Source organism: Bubalus kerabau, chromosome 1 (assembly GCF_029407905.1).
Source record: "Bubalus kerabau isolate K-KA32 ecotype Philippines breed swamp buffalo chromosome 1, PCC_UOA_SB_1v2, whole genome shotgun sequence".
Lineage (NCBI taxonomy): Eukaryota > Metazoa > Chordata > Mammalia > Artiodactyla > Bovidae > Bubalus > Bubalus kerabau.
The window spans coordinates 33,925,893-33,949,554 of record NC_073624.1 but is presented as its reverse complement, the minus strand read 5'-3'; the positions used below and the strand labels follow the sequence as shown (position 1 = coordinate 33,949,554).

General features: G+C 41.8%; 1 protein-coding gene across 1 annotated transcript in view; it reads left to right on the top strand.

Moving 5' to 3' along the window:
- ST8SIA1 (ST8 alpha-N-acetyl-neuraminide alpha-2,8-sialyltransferase 1) overlaps positions 1-23,662 on the top strand; it is a 171,231-nt gene that overhangs the window by 84,374 nt on the left and 63,195 nt on the right. The window contains exon 3 of the mRNA XM_055571771.1: positions 18,190-18,299. Within this exon, the coding sequence (XP_055427746.1) occupies positions 18,190-18,299 (110 nt within the window). The remainder of the gene's footprint in view (positions 1-18,189; positions 18,300-23,662) is intronic.

Sequence of the window (23,662 nt, the reverse complement as noted above, 5' to 3'; positions counted from 1 at the left end):
CTCAGTTAATAAAGAATCCGCCTGCAATACAGGAGACGCAGGCAGACACCAGTACGATCTGTGGGTCGGGAAGAGCCCCTGGAGGAGGGCATGGCAGCCCACTCCAGTATTCTTGCCTGGAGAATCCCAAGTACAGAGGGGCCCAGCAGGGCTACAATCCAAAGGGTCACAAAGAATCAGACATGACTGAGCATGCATTCATTCCTGTATAAAACAGATAAATAATAAGAACCTACTGCATAGCACAGAGAACTCTATTCGATACTCTGTAATAACCTATATGGGAAAAGAATCTTAAAAGAATAGAGACATGTACATGTATAACTGATTCAGTTTGCTGTATGCATGAAACTACTGGAACATTGCCAATCAACTATACTTCAATAAAAAACTAATAAAAACATTTTTTAAATGAGGAAATCAAGCGGGGAATATTCTCGAGTTACTGGCTTCTGAGCTTCCTACCTCCCCTAACTGTATTTTTTAAAAAATCTGTCATCCTTACTTGTGAGAAAAAAGGAAAAGTTCTTTCTAGAACACCCCTTTTCCCAGTTTTGCTCCCTTAGTCAATTCCCAGGAACACCCTTACCTGACAAACCTCCAGTCAGCTAAATTTTACAGCCTCTAAATTCCATATTCACATCCTTACCTCTGTTTATTTCACCCTCCCACCCTCCCCAGTTCCTTCAGTGTGGCGCATGTATGTCAGAATCACCCCGCCATGCTTATTAGAGATGTGTATTCTTGGTCCTGGGCTTCCCTAGTGGATCAGCAGTAAAGAATCCACCTGCCATTGCGGGAGATGCCGGTTCGATCCCTGGGTCGGGAAGATCCCCTGGAATAGGAAATGGCAACCCCACTCCACTATTGTTGCCTAGGAAATCCCATGGACAGAGGAGTGTGGTGGGCTATAGTCCATAGGGTCGCAAAGAGTAGAACATGACTGCATCGACTGAGTGTGTGTATATGTCGATCCCAATCTCCCAATTTTTCCCTCCTTTTTCATTTTTAATGGAAATAGCTATATATGGGACAATACTGATTTTTAAAAATGTAATAATTAATAGTTAACTAGCAGGCAGTTGCTACTTCAAGTGCTTAATCAGTTAAATTGGATTAACGGTTTAACAGTCTGCTGCATTACTGAGTAACTGTGCACTATTTATAGTTGAAAACAAAACAGATGTCTTAATTCCCACCATATTTTAGTGGAATAAACATTGAACTGGGGGTCAGGGTTTTTGCCCCAACACATCATATGGTAACTGGTTTATGGTTGGTTGGCACTCAGTAAATACTTGCCGCATTTTCTTAGCTGAAAGGTGTTTGATGTTTGTGGTTCTTCATTCCTGGGGGGAAAAAGCAATTTGATTAGGTTAGTAGTTTTCTGCAGTATCAAATTCCTTACTGTGTCTCAGTGTCACTTTCAAAACTGAGAGAGACCAAGAGGTCAGTTGGAGAAGGAAATGGCAGCCCTCTCCAGTTTTCTCGCCCGGAGAATCCCATGGACAGAGGAGCCTGGTGGACTATAGTCCATGGAATCTCGAAGAATCAGACACGACTGAGCAACTAACACAAAAGGTCAGTGTGGAAGGATGCCCACTTTGACCTCAAAACAACATCTTCTCATTTGTTTTTTGTATTTCTTTTTCTTTTTATGGAGTTTTTCTTCATACAATCTTGTTTGAAAAAACAAGAGACTTCCATTTCAAAGCAAACAGAATAACAACATCAACAGTAGTGAGTTTAAAAGTCTCTGAAGTATTGAAGAAGTGATTTGATTCAATTCCACACATATTTACAAGCCTCTGTGCAGAGCTTTAATACCTAATTCTCATGACTCATTGAGCATAAATGAGTTACAATGTTTTTCTCTTCTGCTTTAGTTTTTGGAGTATTTCCTTGAATTTGTAGGGGATCTTAGTGGACATAAACCTGCAGACACTTCATAAATATTAACAGTAAAAAATAATTTGTTTGGTAGATAATAGAGGAGGGAAGTTATGAAGAGGGGAGAGGAAGAGGCACTGGAGCAGCCTCAAACGTGTGTGCTAAGTCGCTTCAGTCGTGTCTGACTCTTTGCAACTCCATGTACTGTAGCTCGCCAGGCTCCTCTGTCCATGGGATTTTTCAGGCAAGAATACTGGAGTGGGTTGCCATTTCCTTCTCCAGGGTGCTTTTTTAACTTATATGCAGAGTGCATCATGAGAAACACTGGGCTGGAAGAAACACAAGCTGGAATCAAGATTGCCGGGAGAAATATCAATCACCTCAGATATGCAGATGACACCACCCTTATGGCAGAAAGTGAAGAGGAACTCAAAAGCCTCTTGATTAAAGTGAAAGAGGAGAGTGAAAAAGTTGGCTTAAAGCTCAACATTCAGAAAACGAAGATCATGGCATCTTGTCCCACCACTTCATGGGAAATAGATGGGGAAACAGTGGAAACAGTGTCAGACTTTATTTTTGGGGGCTCCAAAATCACTGCAGATGGTGATTGCAGCCATGAAATTAAAAGACGCTTACTCCTTGGAAGAAAAGTTATGACCGACCTAGATAGCATATTGAAAAGCAGAGGCATTACTTTGCCAACAAAGGTCTGTCTAGTCAAGGCTATGGTTATTCTAGTGGTCATGTATGGATGTGAGAGTTGGACTGTGAAGAAAGCTGAGCACTGAAGAATTGATGCTTTTGAACTGTGGTGTTGGAGAAGACTCTTGAGAGTCCCTTGGACTGCAAGGAGATCCAACCAGTCCATTCTGAAGGAGATCAGCCCTGGGATTTCTTTGGAAGGAATGATGCTAAAGCTGAAAGTCCAGTACTTTGGCCACCTCATGCGAAAAGTTGACTCATTGGAAAAGACTCTGATGGTAGGAGGGATTGGGGGCAGGAGGGAAAGGGGACGACAGAGGATGAGATGGCTGGATGGCATCATCGACTCGATGGACTTGAGTTTGAGTGAACTCCGGGAGTTGATGATGGACAGGGAGGCCTGGCGTTTTGCGGTTCATGGGGTCAAAAAGAGTCGGACACAACTGAGTGACTGAATTGAACTGAACTGAACTTTTAAAGCAAGTTGAGGGAGGGATGTGATTAGTTTGCTGCAAACTTCTTGGCGTCAGAATTCTTTGTTCTTGCAGCTGTTTACATAGGTCAGGTCATGATGTCCTGCAAACCTGCAATGAAACAAAAGTTATTCTCTGTTCTGCAACTTTTTATCTCCATATGAATGGACTCTAAAGGTCAGAACCCTGAGAATAAGCCATCCTGTAACATTCTTTTACAAAAGATGCAAAACCAGAATGACTAAGCACAAGAAAAGGAACAGATCTAATATGGAGTCCGATTTGTTCTTTTCTACTGACTTGATGGATGTGAGTCTGAGTGAACTCCAGGAGTTGGTGATGGACAGGGAGGCCGGGCGTGCTGCGATTCATGGGGTCGCAAAGAGTCGGACACGGCTGAGCGACTGAACTGAACTGAACTGATTATAATATAAACTGATGTTTTATAGTTGGCTTCCAGAATTTATATCCAGATATGTGAAAAATACATTATACAACAGTTGAAACCTAAACTGATGTTTTATTTTGTAGTTGGCTTCCAGAAGTTATATCCAGAATAATGGATATGTGAAAATACATAATATTCCTTAGAATGATTAAGTGTTATTTTTAAATAATGAATTGAGTAAAATAGTTTAACAGGGAGCTCAGTTCAGTTCAGTTGCTCAGTCGTGTCCAACTCTTTGCAACCCCATGAACTGCAGCACACCAGGCCTCCCTGTCCATCACCAACTACCGGAGTTTACCCAAACTCATGTCCATTGAGTCAGTGATGCCATTCAGCCATCTCAGCCTCTGTTGTCCCCTTCTCCTCCCACCCTCAATCTTTCCCAGCATCAGGGTCTTTTCAAATTAGTCAGTTCTTCACATCAGGTGACCAAAGAATTGAAGTTTCAGCTTCAGCATCAGTACTTCTAATGAATATTCAGGACTGATTTCCTTTAGGATGGACTGGTTGGATCTCCTTGCAGTCCAAGGGACTCTCAAGAGTCTTCTCCAACACCACAGTTCAAAAGCATCAGTTCTTCAGCACTCAGCTTTTTTTATAGTCCAACTCTCACATCCATACATGACTACTGGAAAAACCATAGCCTTGACTAGACAGACCTTTGGTGGCAAAGTAGTGTTTCTGCTTTTTATTATGCTGTCTAGGTTGGTCATAGCTTTTCTTCCAAGAAGCAAGCATCTTTTAATTTCATGGCTGCAGTCACCATCTGCAGTGATTTTAGAGCCCAAAAAATAAAGTCAGCCACTGTTTCTACTGTTTCCCCATCTATTTCCCATGAAGTGATGGGACTGGATACCATGATCTTCGTTTTCTGAATGTTGAGCTTTAAGCCAACTTTTTCACTCTCCTCTTTCACTTTCATCAAGAGGCTCTTTAGTTCTTCTTCACTTTCTGCCATAAGGGTGGTGTCATCTGCATATCTGAGGTGATTGATATTTCTCCTGGCAATCTAAATTCCAGCTTGTGCTTCATCTAGTCTAGCATTTCTCATGATGTACTCTGCATATAAGTTAAATAAGCAGGATACAATATACAGCCTTGATGTACTCAGTTTCCTGTTTGGAACCAGTCTGTTGTTCCATGTCCAGTTCTAACTGTTGCTTCCTGACCTGCATACAGATTTATCAAGAGGCAGGTCAGGTGGTCTGGTATTCCCATCTCTTGAAGAGTTTTCCAGTTTATTGTGATGCACACAGTCAAAGGCTTTGGCATAGTCAGCCAAGCAGAAATAGATATTTTTATGGAACTTTCTTGCTTTTTCAGTGATCCAGCAGATGTTGGCAATTTGATCTCTGGGTCCTTTGACTTTTCTAAAACCAGCTTGAACATCTGGAAGTTCATGGTTCATGTATTGCTGAAGCCTGGCTTAGAGAATTTTGAGCATTACTTTACTAGCGTGTGAGATGAGTGCAATTGTGCGGTAGTTTGAGCATTCTTTGGCATTGCCTTTCTTTGGGATTGGAATGAAAACTGACCTTTTCCAGTCCTGTGGCCACTGCTGAGTTTTCCAAATTTGCTAGCATATTGAATGCAGCACTTTCACAGCATCGTCTTTCAGGATTTGAAATAGCTCAACTGGAATTCCATTACTTCCACTAGCTTTGTTCGTAGTGATGCTTCCTAAGGCCCACTTGACTTCACATTCCAGGATGTCTGGCTCTAGGTGAGTGTGAGTGATCACACCATCGTGATTACCTGGGTCGTGAAGATCTTTTTTGTATAGTTCTGTGTATTCTTGCCATCTCTTCTTAATATCTTCTGCTTCTGTTAGATCCATACCATTTCTGTTCTTTATTGAGCCCATCTTTGCATGAAATGTTCCCTTGATACCTCTAATTTTCTTGAAGAGATCTCTAGCCTTTTCCATTCTGTTGTTTTCCTCTATTTCTTTTCATTGATCACTGAGGAAGGCTTTCTTGTCTCTCTTTGCTATTCTTTGGAACGCTGCATTCAAATGGGTATATCTTTCCCTTTCTCCTTTGCCTTTCGCTTCTCTTCTTTTCACAGCTATTTGTAAGGCCTCCTCAGACAACCATTTTGCTTTTTTGCATTTGTTTTTCTTGGCGATGATCTTGTTCCCTGTCTCCTGTACAATGTCACGGACCTCCATCCATATTTCATCAGGCACTCTGTCTATCAGATCTAGTCCCTTATATCTATTGCTCACTTCCACTATATAATTGTTAGGGATTTGATTTAGGTCATACCTGAATGGTCTAGTGGTTTTCCTTACTTTTTTCAGTTTAAGTCTGAATTTGGCAATAAGGATCTGAGCCACAGTTAGCTCCCAGTTTTGTTTTTGCTGACTGTATAGAACTTCTCCATCTTTGGCTGCAAATAATATAATCAATCTGATTTCAGTGTTGGCCATCTGGTGATGTCCATGTGTAGAGTCTTCTCTTGTGTTGTTGGAAGAGGGTGTTTGCTATCTTCAGTGCGTTCTCTTGGCAGAACACTATTAGCCTTTGTCCTGCTTCGTTCTGTACTCTAAGGCCAAATTTACCTGTTACTCCAGGTGTTTCTTGACTTCCTACTTTTGCATATATAAATACTCGGGCTTCCCTGGTGGTGCAGAAGGTAAAGAATCAGCCTGCAGTGCGGGACACCTGGGTTTTGATCCCTGGGTTGGGAAGATAGCCTGGAGGAGGGCATCACAACCCACTCCAATATTCTTGCCTGGAGAATCCCATGGTCAAAGGCGGTGGGCTATAGTCCATGGGGTCACAGAGTCAGACTGAGCAACTCAGCACAGCACAGCACATATAAATACTCAACATCATTCAGTTTCCAGAGATGCATCTTGTGCAGCAGAACTATTAATAGTAACTAGTCTTTTTATAATCATAATTTTATTAGTGGAATGGGGAATACAGATCTTAGCAACAGCTTTCTGGAAATTCATTTTGTGTAATTGAAGAACAGTTAACCTTTTTTAAATGGAAGGGATGTACAAATATTCTATCATTAGTATTTATAAATATATATCCCCAGGCAAAGTTTTGGGTAATGCTTTTTTAAAGGGCTCAATAATTAAATATCTGTAATGAGAAGCATTTGTCTCTGAAATAAATTAACTAATTACTAGATCTTTTCATCACAAAAATGCTTAAGCATGCAAAGTTAAAAAAAAACACAGCTGAAATTTTAATTTTGACTTCCAAGAGCCTGGCTAAATAAAACTGAAAAAACAAATACCGGAAAAGCTTATTTACTTGAAAGCACCAAAGCTGCTTTTGATTCAGCTGCATCTGAACACGCATCATTATTTTGCATGTTTATCTTGGTGCCATACTTGCTAGGAATTTGCTTGTGGGAAGTTGGCAGTCTCTAGTTGAAATAATAAAGTGGGGTACAGAGATAAAGAGATGTGCATCTGAAGAATACGGTTGGAGGGTTGGGGGCTTAATTGATGGACTGGTTAGAATGTAATTAGGTCCTTGAGCAGGGCAGTGCAATTAAATACGTCAAGGAGGGCATAATTAGATGGGTGGCTGAATGGTATAATTACATTCATAAGAGGGGGGCTGTAATTAGATGTGAGGCAGGGGGTGTATTTAGATGCTTAGGCTGAGGATATAATTAACATAGGGATGAGAAATTAAATTATGTGTGTGGGTGAAGCATAATTATATGTGGGAGTCCATGTGGATATGTGGGTGAGGGTACATAGAAATGAATGGTTTGGACTGCAGTTAGGTGTGAGTTCATGTTCTTTTGGACAAAAACTTGATATTTTCATCAAGTAAGGGCAAGCATATGTTTTGACTTCATGAGTAATAGCAGCTGACATCTAGTGACAGCCTTTCAGGCCATTCTAAAGGGCTGCAAATCAACCCCCCCTGTTTTTCTATTAGAACTTGAGACCCACATCCAACAATGACACTGATTATTCTTCTTAATCATGGCCCTTAACGGTGTTCTAAGTACTGAAAGATTTGGTAAATTTTCCAGCTTGAAACCACAACTGCATGACAAGGAAGACTTACTTTTCCTTCCTATCAAAGAGGAGTTTGAAAGGTAACAAAAAAGAAATCCCTTGAATTGTGAAAATAGAAATGCCAACTCTTCTAGCTAAACGTATCAGTGTAAAGTTACGTGCGTAACAAAACCAACAAAATTTAGCTTGACAGCCTCATCTTTTTTTGTTTGTTTATGAAACCATGTTTATTCAGAAATATTTATGGCATTTCTCCCCTTCCCTCCAAGTGTAAAAGCAACAAGGTGAGGAATAGAGGTTATAGATACAATAGGGATAGAAGAAAGAGGGATAGAAGAGGGATAGAAGAAAGCTAAAGGAGGAAGAATCTAGAGTAGTGGGTAAGTGAAAATCACTCAGTGAGTCTGAGAAACTTATATTGAATCAGTGAAGTATGGTGAGAATTATAATAACCTAAGTATCCTATATTAAACTTGAAACAGTGGTGTCTTTTGTTGCCATCTTCAAAAGCAAGAGGGCATTTTAAAATACAAGTTCAGAAGCTGGCTTGCTTAACTATAAAGCCATAAGTAAAAGCACAAAATATGCCCCAGGCCTTTAGGTGGAAGAAAAACGTCACAACGCCCAGCACTATGGTAATTCTAGTTTGACCTCATAGGGTCAAACACTCTCCTGCTCAATACAAAGGAGGACCTAGTGATGTAAGCCTGAAATCTTCTCAAAGAAGGTGGTCTTTTCCCCCTCTCTCACTTCCCTTTGATTATAAAATTGTAGTCCACTTAATCCTGGGGACAGAGCCCCCTTGCCTGCCCATTTGCATCTCTCACAAGCATCCTATATTAATACATCTACTCCTTGTCTATCAAAAACATACAAGTTTATTGCTTACAGAAATTTCTTGATATTAAAGTGTTTTAATTGGCCACTAGTCTGCTTGATCTAATTCAGTCTGTTACTTAATTTTCCTAATGCTAGGCACCCCAGAGCTGCTTCTCACCTTTTGAGAGCCTAAGTTATTTCTGGTTGAACTTCACTGTAGTAAGAATCTAAGTGGGACACTTACAAGATTTCAAGCTTTTTGACTTCCTGGTGTTCCAACTTCTGCTGCTGCTGCTGCTGCTGCTAAGTCAGTTCAGTCGTGTCTGACTCTGTGCGACCCCACAGACGGCAGCCCAGCAGGCTCCGCCATCCCTGGGATTCTCCAGGCAAGAACACTAGAGTGGGTTGCCCTTACCTTCTCCAATGCATGAAAGTGAAAAGTGAAAGTGAAGTCGCTCAGTCGTGTCCGACTCTTCTCAACCCCATGGACTGCAGCCTTACCAGGCTCCTCCATCCATGGGATTTTCCAGGCAAGAGTACTGGAGCCTAGATCTAAGGTTGTGCTTGCACACTAAGTTCCTTCAGTCGTGTCCGAGTCTTTGTGACCCTATGGACTGTAGCCCACCTGGTTCCTCTGTCCATGGGATTCTCCAGGTAAGAACACTGGAGTAGATTGCTAGGCCCTCCTCCAGGGGACATTCCTGACCCAGGGATTGAACCCATGTCTGCTGCAGCTCCTGCATTGGCAGGCGGGTTCTTTACCATAGTGCCACCTGGGAAGCCCCTGGCTTTAAGGTTAGTTATATTTATTACTTCGATGTAGAGACATTACAGCCTGCACCCTAGTCCTCAGTTTTGTCCTAACGTGGTTCTGTAGAACACTATTTATTCTTTGATTCTGAGTTTACATCAGCGTGTGATGCTAGTTTTTTACACTAAATGCCTAAAAGTTACCCTCTCTCTCCAAGACTGTTGTAACTTAATTTTCAATCAGAGGCACTCTTACTGAAATGTTATATATTCCCGTGAGAATAATTACTGGCAACATTTTTTAGCCCAGTTCTTTCTATATTAAATGGTTTGCATGTTTCTTTTTTCCCATGCCTGTCCTTCCTCCCCTCTTCCCAAGGCCAGCTCAAGTTCCTAAGAGTTTTAGAGATTGATGGTGGTCAACTCAGTCCTTCACAGAGGTAGTGTAATTATCCTTCAGGACATCTAGTTAGGTCTGTGAGATGGAAGAGGAGTAAGTGATTGTGGTCACTGTGTCTTACTACTTTGTTGTCTTGTGTGGATTGCCCATGAGGAGGAGGCAGAAGTCAGGCATTTGGCTTTGGACATGACTTGTTAAATAAGGCTTTTAAGGGCTTCCCTTGTGGCTCAGCTGGTAAAGATTCCACTTGCAATGCAGGAGACCCCGCTTCGATTCCTGGGTCGGGAAGATCCGCTGGAGAAGGGATAGGTTAACCACTCCAGTATTTTTGGGCTTCCCTTGTGGCTCAGCTGGTAAAGAATCTGCCTGCAATGCGGGAGATCTGGGTTAGACCCCTGGGTTGGGACGACCCCCTGAGAAGGGAAAGGCTACCCATTCCAGTATTTTGGCCTGGAGAATTCCATGGGGTCGCAAAGAGTTGGACATGACTGAGCGACTTTCACTTTTCAAATAAAGCTTTTATTCATTTAATTATAAAATCCATTCCTGGATCCTCTGGAGCTATTTATGTAAGGCAGAAAGAACCGGGTTTAAGTTCTTCAGTTTTTAATAGCCTTTGTCAAAAGTCATATTCTCAGCCAGGAATATTTTCACAGTTGGCATTTGTGGTTTTTATCTGAAAAAGTCTTCCAGCCTGTAACAAGTCTTTTTACCTTCATTCATGCCATAAGATATCAGCAACTCTAATTTTTGTCTTTTTTTTTTTAATCTTGGCATCTGGTCCCATCACTTCATGGGAAATAGATGGGGAAACAGTGGGAAAAGTGTCAGACTTTATTTTTTGGGGCTCCAAAATCACTGCAGATGGTGATTGCAGCCATGAAATTAAAAGACGCTTACTCCTTGGAAGGAAAGTTATAACCAACCTAGATAGCATATTGAAAAGCAGAGACATTACTTTGCCAACAAAGGTCTGTCTAGTCAAGGCTACGGTTATTCCAGTGATCATGTATGGATGTGAGAGTTGGACTGTGAAGAAAGCTGAGCGCTGAAGAATTGATGCTTTTGAACTGTGGTGTTGGAGAAGACTCTTGAGAGTCCCCTGGACTGCAAGGAGATCCAACCAGTCCATTCTAAAGGAGATCAGCCCTGGGTGTTCTTTGGAAGGAATGATGCTAAAGCTGAAACTCCAGTACTTTGGCCACCTCATGCGAAGAGTTGACTCATTGGAAAAGACTCTGATGCTGGGAGGGATTGAGGGCAGGAGGAGAAGGGGATGACAGAGGATGAGATGGCTGGATGGCATCACTGACTTGATGGACATGAGTCTGGGTGAACTCCGGGAGTTGGTGATGGACAGGGAGGCCTGGTGTGCTCCGATTCATGGGGTTGCAAAGAGTCGGACATGACTGAGCTACTGAACTGAACAGAACTGAAGATTATCTAATAGGCCAGAAATCTCAACTGTCTTTCTTATGCCTAAAAACTGTAGTCCTCAGGTCCCAGTATCATTTCCTCAGAAAGATCTTTTTCTTAACCTTATATAGTACTCTATACTTTCCTATTTGTTAAATTTTGTTTCCTGTTTCCATGAGCAAGATATATGTCAGGTTTGTTCATCAGTCCCTTTCCAGAATTCATAACAGCTCCTGTTCCTTAACAGGGCTCAACAAATAATTGTTGAGTTAAAGGCAAACCAGGCATCAGAGCTATTTAAGAAGAGACACAGAGAGTGTAGGCTATGGACAGTGATGAGGATCAGGTCATCTCAGAAGCAAGATTCTGAATGGCTTCATTAATTGACTCTTATTTAGGGAGTGGTGAAATTTGTGTTTGTTCTTAAAGTTTGGAGATTAAATTGTATATCCATTATGGCAGAAGATTTAAATAGACATTTTTTCCAAAGAAGACATACAGATGGCCAATGGTCACATGAAAAGATGTTCAACATTGCTAATTATTAGAGAAGTACAAGTCAAAACTACAGTGAGGTACCACCTCACGGTGGTCAGAGCAACCACCACTGAAAAAAATCTATAAACAGTAAGTGCTGAAGAGGATGTGGAAAAAAGGTAACCATCCTACACTGTTGGTGGGAATGCAAATTGGTGCAGCCATGGTGAAAAGCAGTGTGGAGATTCCTCAAAAAACTAAAAATGGAGTTGCCATATGATCCAGTTATTCCATTCCTGGGCATTTGTCTGGGCAAAGTGATAATTCAAAAAGATACGTGCACCCCTAAATTCATAGCAGCACTATTCACAATAACCAAGACATGGGAACAACCTAAATGTTCATCAAAAGACAATGGATAAAGAAGATGGAATACTGCTCAGCCATAAAAAAGAATGAAATAATACAATCTGCAGCAATATGGATGGACCTAGAGATTATCATACTAAGTGAAGTAAGTCAGACAGAGAACAAATATGTGATATTGCTTATATGTGGAGTCTCAAATATGACACAAGTGAATTTAACCTACGAAACAGAAACAGGCTCACAGACGTGAGAACAGATTTGTGTTTGCCAAGGGGAAGGGGGAATGGGGAAGGAATGAAGTAGGAGTTTGGGATCAGCAGATGCAAACTATTATACACAGTATGGATAAAGAACAAAATCCATCTGTATAGCACAGGGAACTATATTGAGTATCTTGTGATAGACCATAATGAAAAAGAATATAAATAAGGAATATATATATATATGTGTAACTGAATCACTTTGCTGTACAGCAGAAGTTAACACTGTAAATCAACTGTATTTCAATAAAATATATTTTAAAAATAAATAAAATAATATATCCATTATGATGTTAAGAAAATGCCACTGTTTAGGGCAGACACTGTTTCAAGTAGATTGGATGCTCAACAGAACTCTTCAGATTAAATACAAATAATTAGCTTATTGAGCAAGCTGTTGATCATCTCATCTATTCTTAATTTGTGTGTAGAGCAGTGAGCAAAAAAAAAAAATATGGTATTTGGAATGATTCATACAAATATGTGCATTTAAAAACTCATTGACTGGGCTCCCTGGTGATCCAGTAGTTGAGTCTACCTTGCAATGCAGGGGACACTGGTTCAGTCCTTGGTCCAGGAACATCGCACATGCTGCAGGACAGCTAAGCCTGTGCAGCACAGCTGCTGAGTCCGTGCTCTAGAGCCCGGGAGCCACAACTACTGAGCTCGTGTGCTGTAACTACTGAAACCTGTGCATGCTGGAGCCTGTGCTCTGCAACAAGAGAAGCCACTGCAATGAGAAGCTGGTGCCTTGCACCTAGAGAGTAGTCCCTGCTCTCCAAAACTAGAGAAAACTCGTGCACAGCAACAAAGACCCAGCGCAGCCAAAAGTAAAAATAATAAATAAATAAGATAAATAATTATAAAAAAAAAACCTCTTTGGTCAAGTAGTAGATACACCCTCAAAGGGCCAATGATAAAAAGTGCTTTGTTTAAAATCTATATAAAACCTTTGAAATTGCAAGCCCCTCACACAAGGATAAACTACGCGTAATAGTAGTGGTCCAGCAATGTAATGATATTTTTTCTCCAGAGAATTTAGTTTTTTAGTGTTTAGTAATGTATTAATCTCATTTATATAGGATTTCAGAGTTTTCTGATAATTTTCAACACCTCAGTTCATTTTTAATTTTCATAATCATACTGAGAGACAGATGGGAATGGTTATTATCATGCCTGACTTCCAGTGAAGCACTGAGAGTTTGAGGGGCCTGGCAAACCATAATCTGAATCCAGATGGTTAATATAATATAGTCATTAAGAAGATGGCCATTAACAGATGGAAGAGTGATAGGTGAAAAAACGTGGACAAAGATTTATAAGGTGAATTGGTGGTCATGCAATATTTTGAGCCCATGGCTGTAATCAATTTGCCTAATCCAGTCTTTCATTTAGAGTAGTATTTTTAAGGTTAGCACAAGGAGTGTTGTAGCATACTGCTATGTTCTCAGATCTAGTAGATATTTTCTTACATGGATGCAAGGAGATACCTTTGAAAAGAAAGAATGAAGTTAGTACCTTAATAAAAATACTCTGTAACAGAATCGCAATCTTTATGTGGAAATGGACTATCCCAAACATTATCAGTTCTTTCTATGTGGATGCGTATGTGCTAAATTGCTTCAGTTGTGTCTACTCTTTGTGACCCTATGAACTGTAGCCCATCAGGTTCCTCTGTCCGTGGGATTCTCCAGGCAAGAATACAGGAGCAGGTTGCCATGCCCTCCTCCAGGGGATCTTCCCAACCCAGGGATTGAAACTACATCTTTTTAGTTTCCTGCGTTGGCAGGTGGGTTCTTTACCACTAGCACCAACTGGGAAGCCCCCCTTTCTGTGTAATAAACAACCAAATGGAGAACACCTTGTTCACACATCATTCTAATAAGCATTGATCATTGCCAAGATGAGATATTCTGCATCTTAAATAGAATAATGATAGTATTATCTCAATTAGTTAAAAAAAATTCACAGTATTTTCCCTATTAAGTTTTTCCTTTTTAAACTTTGGTGAGCTCTTCTTTTTGCTGCTGCCAATGCCCTGAAGAGTGCACTCAGGGCACTGGAGAAACAGTTGTTGAAATGAAATTGCTGTGTGAGGGCCAGTATTGACCAAATGAAGAGGAAATAAGCAAATATTACCAGCTCCAACTCATAAATGGCTTCCTCCTCAACCAGACTTCAGTTCAAAGGCTTTGAAAAGTATATATATTTATATATGTATATACATACAGAAGGGGCTTCCCTGGTGGCTCAGACAGTAAAGTGTCTGCCTGCAATGCAGGAGACCTGGTTCAATCCCTGAGTCGGGAAGATCCCCTGGAGAAGGAAATGGCAACCCACTCCAGTATTCTTGCTTGGAAAATCCGATGGACAGAGGAGCCTAGTAGGTTACAGTCCATGGGGTCGCAAAGAGTCAGACACGACTAAGTGGCTTCACTTTATACATACGGGAAGATCACATATGTATGTGTGTGTGTTCAGTCTTGTCCGACTCATTTGCAGCCCCACAGACTGTAGCCCACCAGACTCCTCTGTCCATGGGATTTCCCAGGCAAAATGGAGTGGGTTGCCATTTCCTCCTCCAGGGGATCTTCTCGATCCAGGAATCAAACCGACGTCTCTTGAGCCTCTTGCCTTGGCAGGCAGATTCTTTACCACTAATGTCACCTCAAATAGGTAAACACCATAGAAAACAGGTAAATTTTCTGCCATAAGATCATCTGTGTTAAGATAGATTTTGAGAATCACTCTTTTACCATGAATTCCCCAAAACTCATGGAATCTGAGGATTCTGCGGCTTTAACAAGTCAGTAACCTTGCTAGGAGAAGGAAAAAGGTGAAAGAAGAGGGAAAAGGGTAATGGGGAAACCACCATGCTAGTAGCTTGGTGAAATGCTTTACCTCTGTCGTTTCATGTAATCCTATGCAGCATGTTCCCTCTTTAGAGACAGGAAGTGAAATGTCAAGGGGTCCCAAAATCTGGAAGTTAGGAGGTAGTATTTGTGCCCAGGTTTATGCTGTTACTACTGCTTTCCAGATTTGCATGTTCTGTGCCCAGATTCTTGTTCAGAAAACTGAGATTGCCAGTCAATCTGGTCCAGGGACTTTTCCTTAACAACGGGGGTGGGGCGGGGGTCGGGAAGTGGGGCTTAAGTTGACTTTTACAAAGCAAACTAAATATTAGTTAAGCATGAGTGAGACCATACTTTTCACATAAACTATATACAAATAGTTGCAAATAGCCACATATTACTCGCTGTACTCCAATCAGGCTTCCATCCTCACTTCTGAACCAGATCTGTCCTGGTGAAGGTTACCATTGACCTCTGTGTTCAAAATCCCATGGCAATTTTCAGCTCTTATTTTATATAATCTATCAATAGCATTTGCTGCAGTTTTCTCCTGTTCTTCTTGAGTATCTTTAGGTTACTTTTAAAAAAAGAAAAAACTTACTTCTAAGACTTTTCTGTTTTTTTCCTCCTCCATTGACCACTCCTCAGTCTCTTTTACCTATTTCTTCTCAGTCTCCTAATTTCTTTCTTGGAGCATCTGGCGATTCAGGTCTAAGACCTCCTCTCTTTCCTGTCTAAACTCACTCACCAGGTAGTCCTCTGATTTTAAATACCAATTGTATGCTTTCTATCTTCAGGAGAAATAGGTTCCCTGACTGTATTCTCATATATTCAACTGCTTATTTGACATCACCACTTAAATGGCTTATGGAGATTTCATATTTTACATCCTTAAAAGTGAACTCCAAATCATCTCACCCAAACTTGCTTCTCTGTTACTGTCCATGTCACAGTAAACGGCAAGTCCATTTTGCAGTTGTCTGAGCCCCGACCTTGGCATTGTTCTTGATTCTTCTCTTATCCTATTTTCACTGCAACTCCGGTCAGCTCTTCCTCCAAAACATCTCCAGAATCTGCTTACTTCCAGCCACCCGCACTGCTCTGACTCTAGCTCAGGCCACCATAATCTCTAGCCTGTCATTTCAGGAGACTGGTCTCTCTTTCTGTGCGTGACATCTTGAAGCCTATTCACCCAGCAGCAGAGTGATTGTTCTAGAATATGACAGAATGCCACTCCTTTGCTCACCTTACCTTGACTTGATTCTCATCTGAGAATAAAACTTAGAGTCTTCACAGTATCCTCCAAAGCCCTTAGAATTTATTCCCCAACCTTCCTACCAGCTAAGTCTCTGATCTCTTCTCCTCTGTCCCTTGCTTACTCATCTCCAGACACATTGACCTCTTTCTCTTCATTTAAAACCCAGGAGTGTCCCTCTTCCATGTCTGCCCCAATGACTCCCCCAGGTGCCTGAAAGGCTCACTAACCCCTCGCTTTCAGGGATTTGCTTCCATATCTCCTGACCACCCTAGATCAATGACAGGTTTTCTTCAAAAGTATTTCCTGATTTTCTCATGCCAGTGATTTCTTTCTCTCCACCATATGATATTCTGTTTATTTTATTTATTTGTCTTTATCATCCAGTTTCCACTAGAATCTGACCTCCTTGTGAACAGGGATTATTATATCCTGGTCACCCAGGACAGTGCTTGGAACATAGTAGGAACTCAGTAAATATTTGTGGAATAAAAGGGCAGTTAACTTGAGCATAAATACCTTAATCTACATCTAGCAAATTACAGATCTGACTTGTGTATTTCTAGTATTGATTCAAATCTTCCTCCCAGGAGTGAGTGAGAAAAATGCCATGTATCATCCTGGCTCATCCAGGAGAGCTGGAGTGCAGCCCTTTTCCTGACCCTCCTTCTTTGTATCCTGCTCTGGAGGTCACTGGACAGTCTCCGGAAAGCCTTTCCATCTGCAGGCATATGCTTAACACTGCAGTTTCAGTGCTGTATCTTCATCACCTTTATTGTCAGAGCTCTGCCTGTTCCTTTGACAAACTAGAAATCAAGGAAGTTAAATTTCCTTCTTGGGCTTTGCTGAGTGCCCCTCAGCTCCCAGTGACTATGTACATTCCTGGAATTTCATTTTTCTGCTTTAATTATTTATACCTATGTGCATATGGTCATATAATCATTTATTCTTTTGGTGTAATCCATATGATGCCCTCAGATTCATCAACAGTCGTGACTTAATATGGGCATGGTTGTTTTATACAGATGTAAGTTCTTCCGCCAGAGACTGCCAGCCACTGTGCCTGGTTTCAGCAAGCAGGAAATGCTGTGCTGGTGGTTCTTGCTGACCCAGCTAAAAGAGACTGAATGTCACATTTCACTTCCAGGGCTGTTGCTGGGTTTTGATAGTCCCTGGTACTATAAATAGCACCCCAGGGAACATTCAGGTACATGGGACATTTTCTTTGCAGTCCAGGTCAATGTCTGCAGAAAGTCACATGCTGCCTGGTTAGACACAAGTCACTTGCCCCTGAGTCGCTCCTAAGTTCTAAACAGACCCAGAGTGTGCATTTGCTCATAAACACTGCACTCGCTCTCAACATACTTCTGCACCTCTGTTGATGCTGCTCTCCCTGCCTGCAAAATCCTACTCATCCTTAAAGATTCATCTCAAGTTAGAAAGCTCTCCCTGAGTCGGCTTCACAGACGTGCCTTCTCATCCCTCTCTGGCTTCTCCACCGCATGTGAAACATTCCTGTTGTACAGCGAGGTCACCTTCACAATACGGTCTGTTACATAAGCTTATATATTCACACTCTCCTCGCATCCCAAACTGTGACTCCTGAGACCTGTGACTTCGCTGTCTTTGTGTTTATCCCCAACAGTTAGCATAGGAAACGCTCAGCAACGTCTGTTGAGTGAATGACTGATTGTATGAACGAATGAAAGTGCATCTAAATAGGGGAGTAGAATTCATTTGAGTTTGTTTCCAGCTTAATGCCTTTGAAAAGAATCCAGTGTCTAGTGGGGATTTTTCCATTTTCCTTAGCAGTCACTCCCTATTATATGCATGGCCAGTTTGATACCCAAAATGTGGTTGTATTGAAATCCACTTCAGGGAGTTAAAAAAGAAATGTTTTTATTTCAAAGGAATGGGCTAGTTTGCTCCTTGCAGGCTTCCTGGCATCTTTCTTTCTATGCACTCTTTTCACTCTGCCCAGTCTTCAATCAAATTCTCCGGCCGGGTCTGCTGTAAACAATGATTTGGTGAGCGGTTGTGTGTTCTCTGCAGTGAAAACCCGCCTTGTTTTCTGTTGCTAGGCAACCCCATTCCAGCTGCCCTTGAAGAAATGCGCGGTGGTGGGAAATGGTGGGATTCTGAAGAAGAGTGGCTGTGGCCGTCAAATAGATGAAGCAGATTTTGTCATGCGGTAAGAGAGAGCTCCCACAGCGCGGCCTCCGCCTTCTCTCCTCTCCCTCACCCCTCCCGCCAGCCCCGGGGCCTTTGGCGACCAGTCACTGGTGATTAATCAGCTGTAGCTTCTCTTCAACTTCCCTCCAGGTTCACATACAAGTGAGTTGAGGAGAGGGCCAGGGGAACCAGGGAACAGGCCCCAAGAAAGCACAAAGAAAAGAAACACTCAGAGGCCAAGGGGAGATACCCAAAGTGGAAACACTCATCTTATTTTAGATGATACAGTTGGGTGACTCCAACTTTAAAACTTGTCCTTAAGACGAATTCTCAATGAATAAATGATTTCATTTCATTCTGCACACTTTGCTGCTTTGTTTTTCACAAAAGCATTTGGAAGTAGTGAGTGGAATTCGAAGAGGCAGTGGATCTGTGCAGTACTAGGAAAACTGGAAGGAAGGAGGGGGAATACATTTTGAGCAAGGTGGCAGCTTAGTAAGGGGACTGAGTGGAGTGGTGATGTGATGTCGCTTGTACTGGAAAACAGGAGGTTCCTGCAGGGGTGTGTAAGGGGACTGCTAGGACAACCCAGCCGAGGATAGAGACCGTGACACTGAAATGGTGCCAACCTGCACCACTGGGTGATTTTGACCAGAAGGAAAGACAGTGAGTGATCAGATGGACACAGGCTTAGGATTGTCTGGGGGAGAGGGGAGAAGGGTGAGGAGGGACAGCATGGCTGGAGAGAGCTTTGGAATCTGAGCTGGAAGGAAGTTGGCCCTGAGAGGCATGGAGAAAGGAAGGGGTGCAATGGGGCCATATGACAAGGCCATTCAGAGCTGAGGGAGTGGAAGTGGGAAAGATAAAAGAAGATGGAAAAATGAGAGTTAGTGTCAAAGAATGGCTCGCTGGAACATGTGACTTCTTAAGAATCTGACGTCGGCTTCTCTGGGATGACCAGATATGTTATAGACAAAGAGGACACTTGTTACTGAAGAAATGTAGGAGCTTGGAGGCTACTCTGGGGAGTGTCTTACACGATGGCCCCAAAGTCTCCTTGAAGTGGGAATAAGTGAGACATTGATGCTTTGTGTTGGTCGCTCAGTTGTGTCTGACTGTGGACTGCCAGACTCCTCTGCCCATGGGAATTCTTCAGGCAAGAATAGTAGAGTGGGTTACCACTTCCTTCTCCAGAGGATCATCTCAGCCCAGGGATTGAACCTGGGTCTCTTGCATTGCAGGCAGATTTTTTACCTTCTGAGAAGGCTCTGGGGCCAGGACGACTGACTCTAAAGCAACACAGAGGGTGGAAAGCTGAAGTGGGGTGGAGGTTGGGGTTTTGTGTTCATTTTTAAGGATGATAAGGATAAATAAATAATGGTCCAGAGTGACAAAACAAACAAAAAAAGGTAGCTGAGGGAACACTTAGCCCCCTCTGGACTCTGAGCTAAGCGGAGTAGGGGAGAGTAAAGCTTGTCTGAGAGTATATCAAGGAAGCCATTTCAAGGGGAGGGTCAGGTTCCTTCTGAGAGAGCAAGGGTTGGGCTCCTCAGAAGACTTTATCTCACTGGTGAAGCCTGGGGCAGAGGGGGAATCCTTTTGTATCTTTCCTTTGTGGAGGTACCCTGCCCTAGTTTTTCCAGTGTGAGACTGTTTTCCTCTCCACTGTAATGATTAATTTTTGCAATAAAAATAGAAGACAAGAAAGATTAAAAAAATAGAAGAGAGGAGAAGAGAAAAATGTAGTTCTCTTAATTCAGGTCAACATCTGCTTAGTGAGTATCTGATCTGTACTGGGTCTTCACTGGGGTTGGAAATGGTATGTTGGACAGGTCCATCATGGACTTAGAATCTGGAGCTGTGTCATTGCTGAAGTCAGGGTGGCTCAGAGGTAAACGATGAGTGACTGGGGTCCTTCTGTGGGGAAGGGTTGTCTGGATGGAGCCCTCTGTCCATTCCACTCTGGGTACAGGCCGGCCTTTCCAAGCTCTGATGTGGGAAGGACACCAAGGCTCCACAGGGTTGTGAGCCATGGGCAGAGCATGGTGAGATGGTAGCTATAGAAGCGGAGACGATCACCTGAAGAGCAGAGTAGAGGAGGAGAGCAGAGGCACTCCCTCCATGACACTGGCGTTAGGGGGGTGTCTGAGGGCAAAGAACCAGCCCTTGCCACAGACTCGCTCAGTGACCCACAGCGCACCATGGTAGCTTTGCTGCAGCTCAGCTTTCTGATAATCTTGCAGAGGTGGCTGCAGGCAATTCCCTAAGCCTTTCCATTGTGGAAACTCTGATTCTGTGATGTGACTATCACACAACTGTAACACATTCATGTAGTCTAGTTTGATTTTTCATATTGCTCTCGAGTATAAGTTGACTTGCTTTTTCCAGAAACTATGTAAGGAAGAAGTGGAAATATTATATTCACAGATTCAGGAAAGTTAATTGATTTTAAGATGTCTGAGTACAATGTAGAAGAAGGCGGTACAATAAATGTGTTTTCTTAAATTATTCCTGAGCACACATGTGTGTGGCACCACATTTAGGAAGATGGATATTTTTTAAAATTAATGTGTAGGAGATCAGTATTAAGCATCTTAGGGTGTTATCCATATTTATTTATTATAAATATACAAGACCACATTTGCATTGTATACAATCACTGTTGATATATTCACATTCAAAATTAATAAGTGCCTATGATTAGGGTGCACAGCACAGGATTGAACAATGTTCATGGGATGTTCATGGGATGTTCATGGGATGATGAGAGAGGTGAGGATTGAAAAGAATTCAAAGAAGGCAGCATCAAAACTAGAGGTGTGTGTGCATGTGCCTTTGATTCAATTTCAAGAATGGTGCCATTGTCATAAAACATTTGAATCTTTAAAAAGCTTTATTTATAGTTCATGGCAAATAGATGGGGAAACAATGGAAACAGTGACAGACTTTATTATTTTGGTCTCCAAAATCACCACAGATGGTGACTGCAGCCGTGAAATTAAACGACACTTGCTTCTTGGAAGAAAAGCTATGACCAACCTAGACAGCATATTAAAAAGCAGAGGCATTGCTTTGCCAACAAAGGTCCGTCTAGTCAAAGCTGTGGTTTTTCCAGTAGTCCTGTATGCATGTGAGAGTTGGACTATAAAGAAAGGTGAGCACCTAAGAATTGATGCTTTTGAACTGTGGTGTTGGAGAAGACTCTTGAGAGTCCCTTGGACGGCAAGGAGATCCCACCAGTCCATCCTAAAGGAGATCAGTCCTGAATACTCATTGGAAGGACTGATGCTGAAACTGAAACTCCACTACTTCGGCTACCTGATGGGAAGAACTGACTTATTGGAAAGACCCTGATGCTGGGAAAGATTGAAGGCAGGAGGAGAAGGGGACAACGGAGGATGAGATGGTTGTATGACATCACCGACTCGATGGACATGAGTTTGAGTAAGCTCATTGGTGATGGACAGGGAAGCTTGACGTGCTGCAGTCTGTGGGGTCACAAAGAGTTGGACACGACTGAATGACTGAACTGAATTGATAGTTTATGGGGCTTTCCCAGTGGCTCGGCAGGAAAGAATCTGCTTGCAGTGCAGGAGACATGGGAGACATGGGTTTGATCGCTGGGTCAGGAAGATCCTCTGGAGAAGGAAATGGCAATCCCCTCCAGTATTCTTGCCTGGAAAGTCCCAAAGACAGAGGAGCCTGGCAGGCTACAGTCCATGTGGTCACAAAGAGTTGGACACCACTGAGCGCACACACACACACACACACACAGACAAAGAATTTATAATATGGGAGTAATTAAATGTTGATTAATTGTAAATTATTCTTATTTGACCACTTATGGATCAATTTATACATGGTTGATTAATACACATTTTGGGGGCATCTTGAGAAAGTTGAGGTAATAGCATGTGTTCAAAATGAAACACTTAGTGAATATGATTAGAAACATGTATGTCTGACCCTAGACTGTAGGGTACATGGACCATTACAGTGAAAGACGAGATCCCCAAATAGCCTTACCTATACACAATGGTGTACCAGATTACAGCTCAAGATGTTTTCCAGAATTGTAACAATGCCATAATTTCCTTTGCTTGGACATTTTCAAACACGTCTTTTAATGCTAAAATATACCTTCCCATATTTCAAAGTAAACATTTGCTCTAAACATTTGTAACCAAAAGTGACACTTTAAAAAAATAATATTGTTAAATATCATTTATCTTGAAGTTCTGAAAGACAGAGGTAACAGTGATTATATCCTGGCAAGAAATTGGCTGGCTCAGGAATATGAGTGAAGACAATATAATTTTGGTGCTTGTGAATTATACTCAATTATATGTGTTTTATGTATTGAAGTATACATATAATTTAAAAAGGAATTTTAAAATGTATTCTATTCCATTCTACCCATTCCCCACCCATCTTCACTCCCCACTTCAAAGAATTTTCATTTCTCATCAATTCTGTGGTCACATCTTCTATGATCCTGGGCACAGTTACTAAGACACTTCAGCCAGTAATATCCATTCATTGTGCCAATAAACAATAAAGCAAAGTTTGAAGCACTTTTACACAATTATGCCTTATAAGAAACAATTTGATTGTATTAAATGTGCCTTTTATGTAAATCTATGTAATTATCAATTTAGGAGTTGAGCTAAAATTACAGTGTGCTTTTTTTTCCCTGGGAGCTGCAGGGAAGTATCATGAGCATTCATACTTGAAGACAAAGTTTACCCAGAAGAACAGTTATTTATACCAGAGTACAATGGCATTATTTTCCAGAAATGGATGTATAAAATATTATCCTTATTGTTTTAAACATTTCACTATGTTATAGAATTTGGCATTTAGTCTCTGGAAGTGTATTTCTGAGGTTTTGCTTTGTAATAGGAGGTGTCTGTATAGTCAAAGGTGAGATTTTTCCAGTAGTCATGTATGAATGTGAAAGTTGGACCATAAAGAAGGCTGAGCGCTGAAGAGTTGATGCTTTCAAACTATGGTGTTGGAGAAGACTCTTGAGAGTCCGTTGGACAGCAGGGAGATCAAACTAGTCAATCCTAAAGGAAATCAACCCTGAATATTCATTGGAAGGATGGATGCTGAAGCTCCAGTAGTTTGGCCACCTGATGCATAGAGCTGACTGATTGGAAAAGACCCTGATGCTGGTCAAGATTGAAGGCAGGGAAGGGGATGACAGAGGATGAGATGGCTGGATGGCATCACCGACTCAATGGACAGGAGTTTGAGCAAACTCTGGGAGATGATGAAAGACAGGGAAGCCTGGTGTGCTGTAGTCCATGGGGTCACAAAGAGTCTGACATGACTGAGCAAGTGGACAACAAAGGAGGTATGAAGGGATCCAGACATATG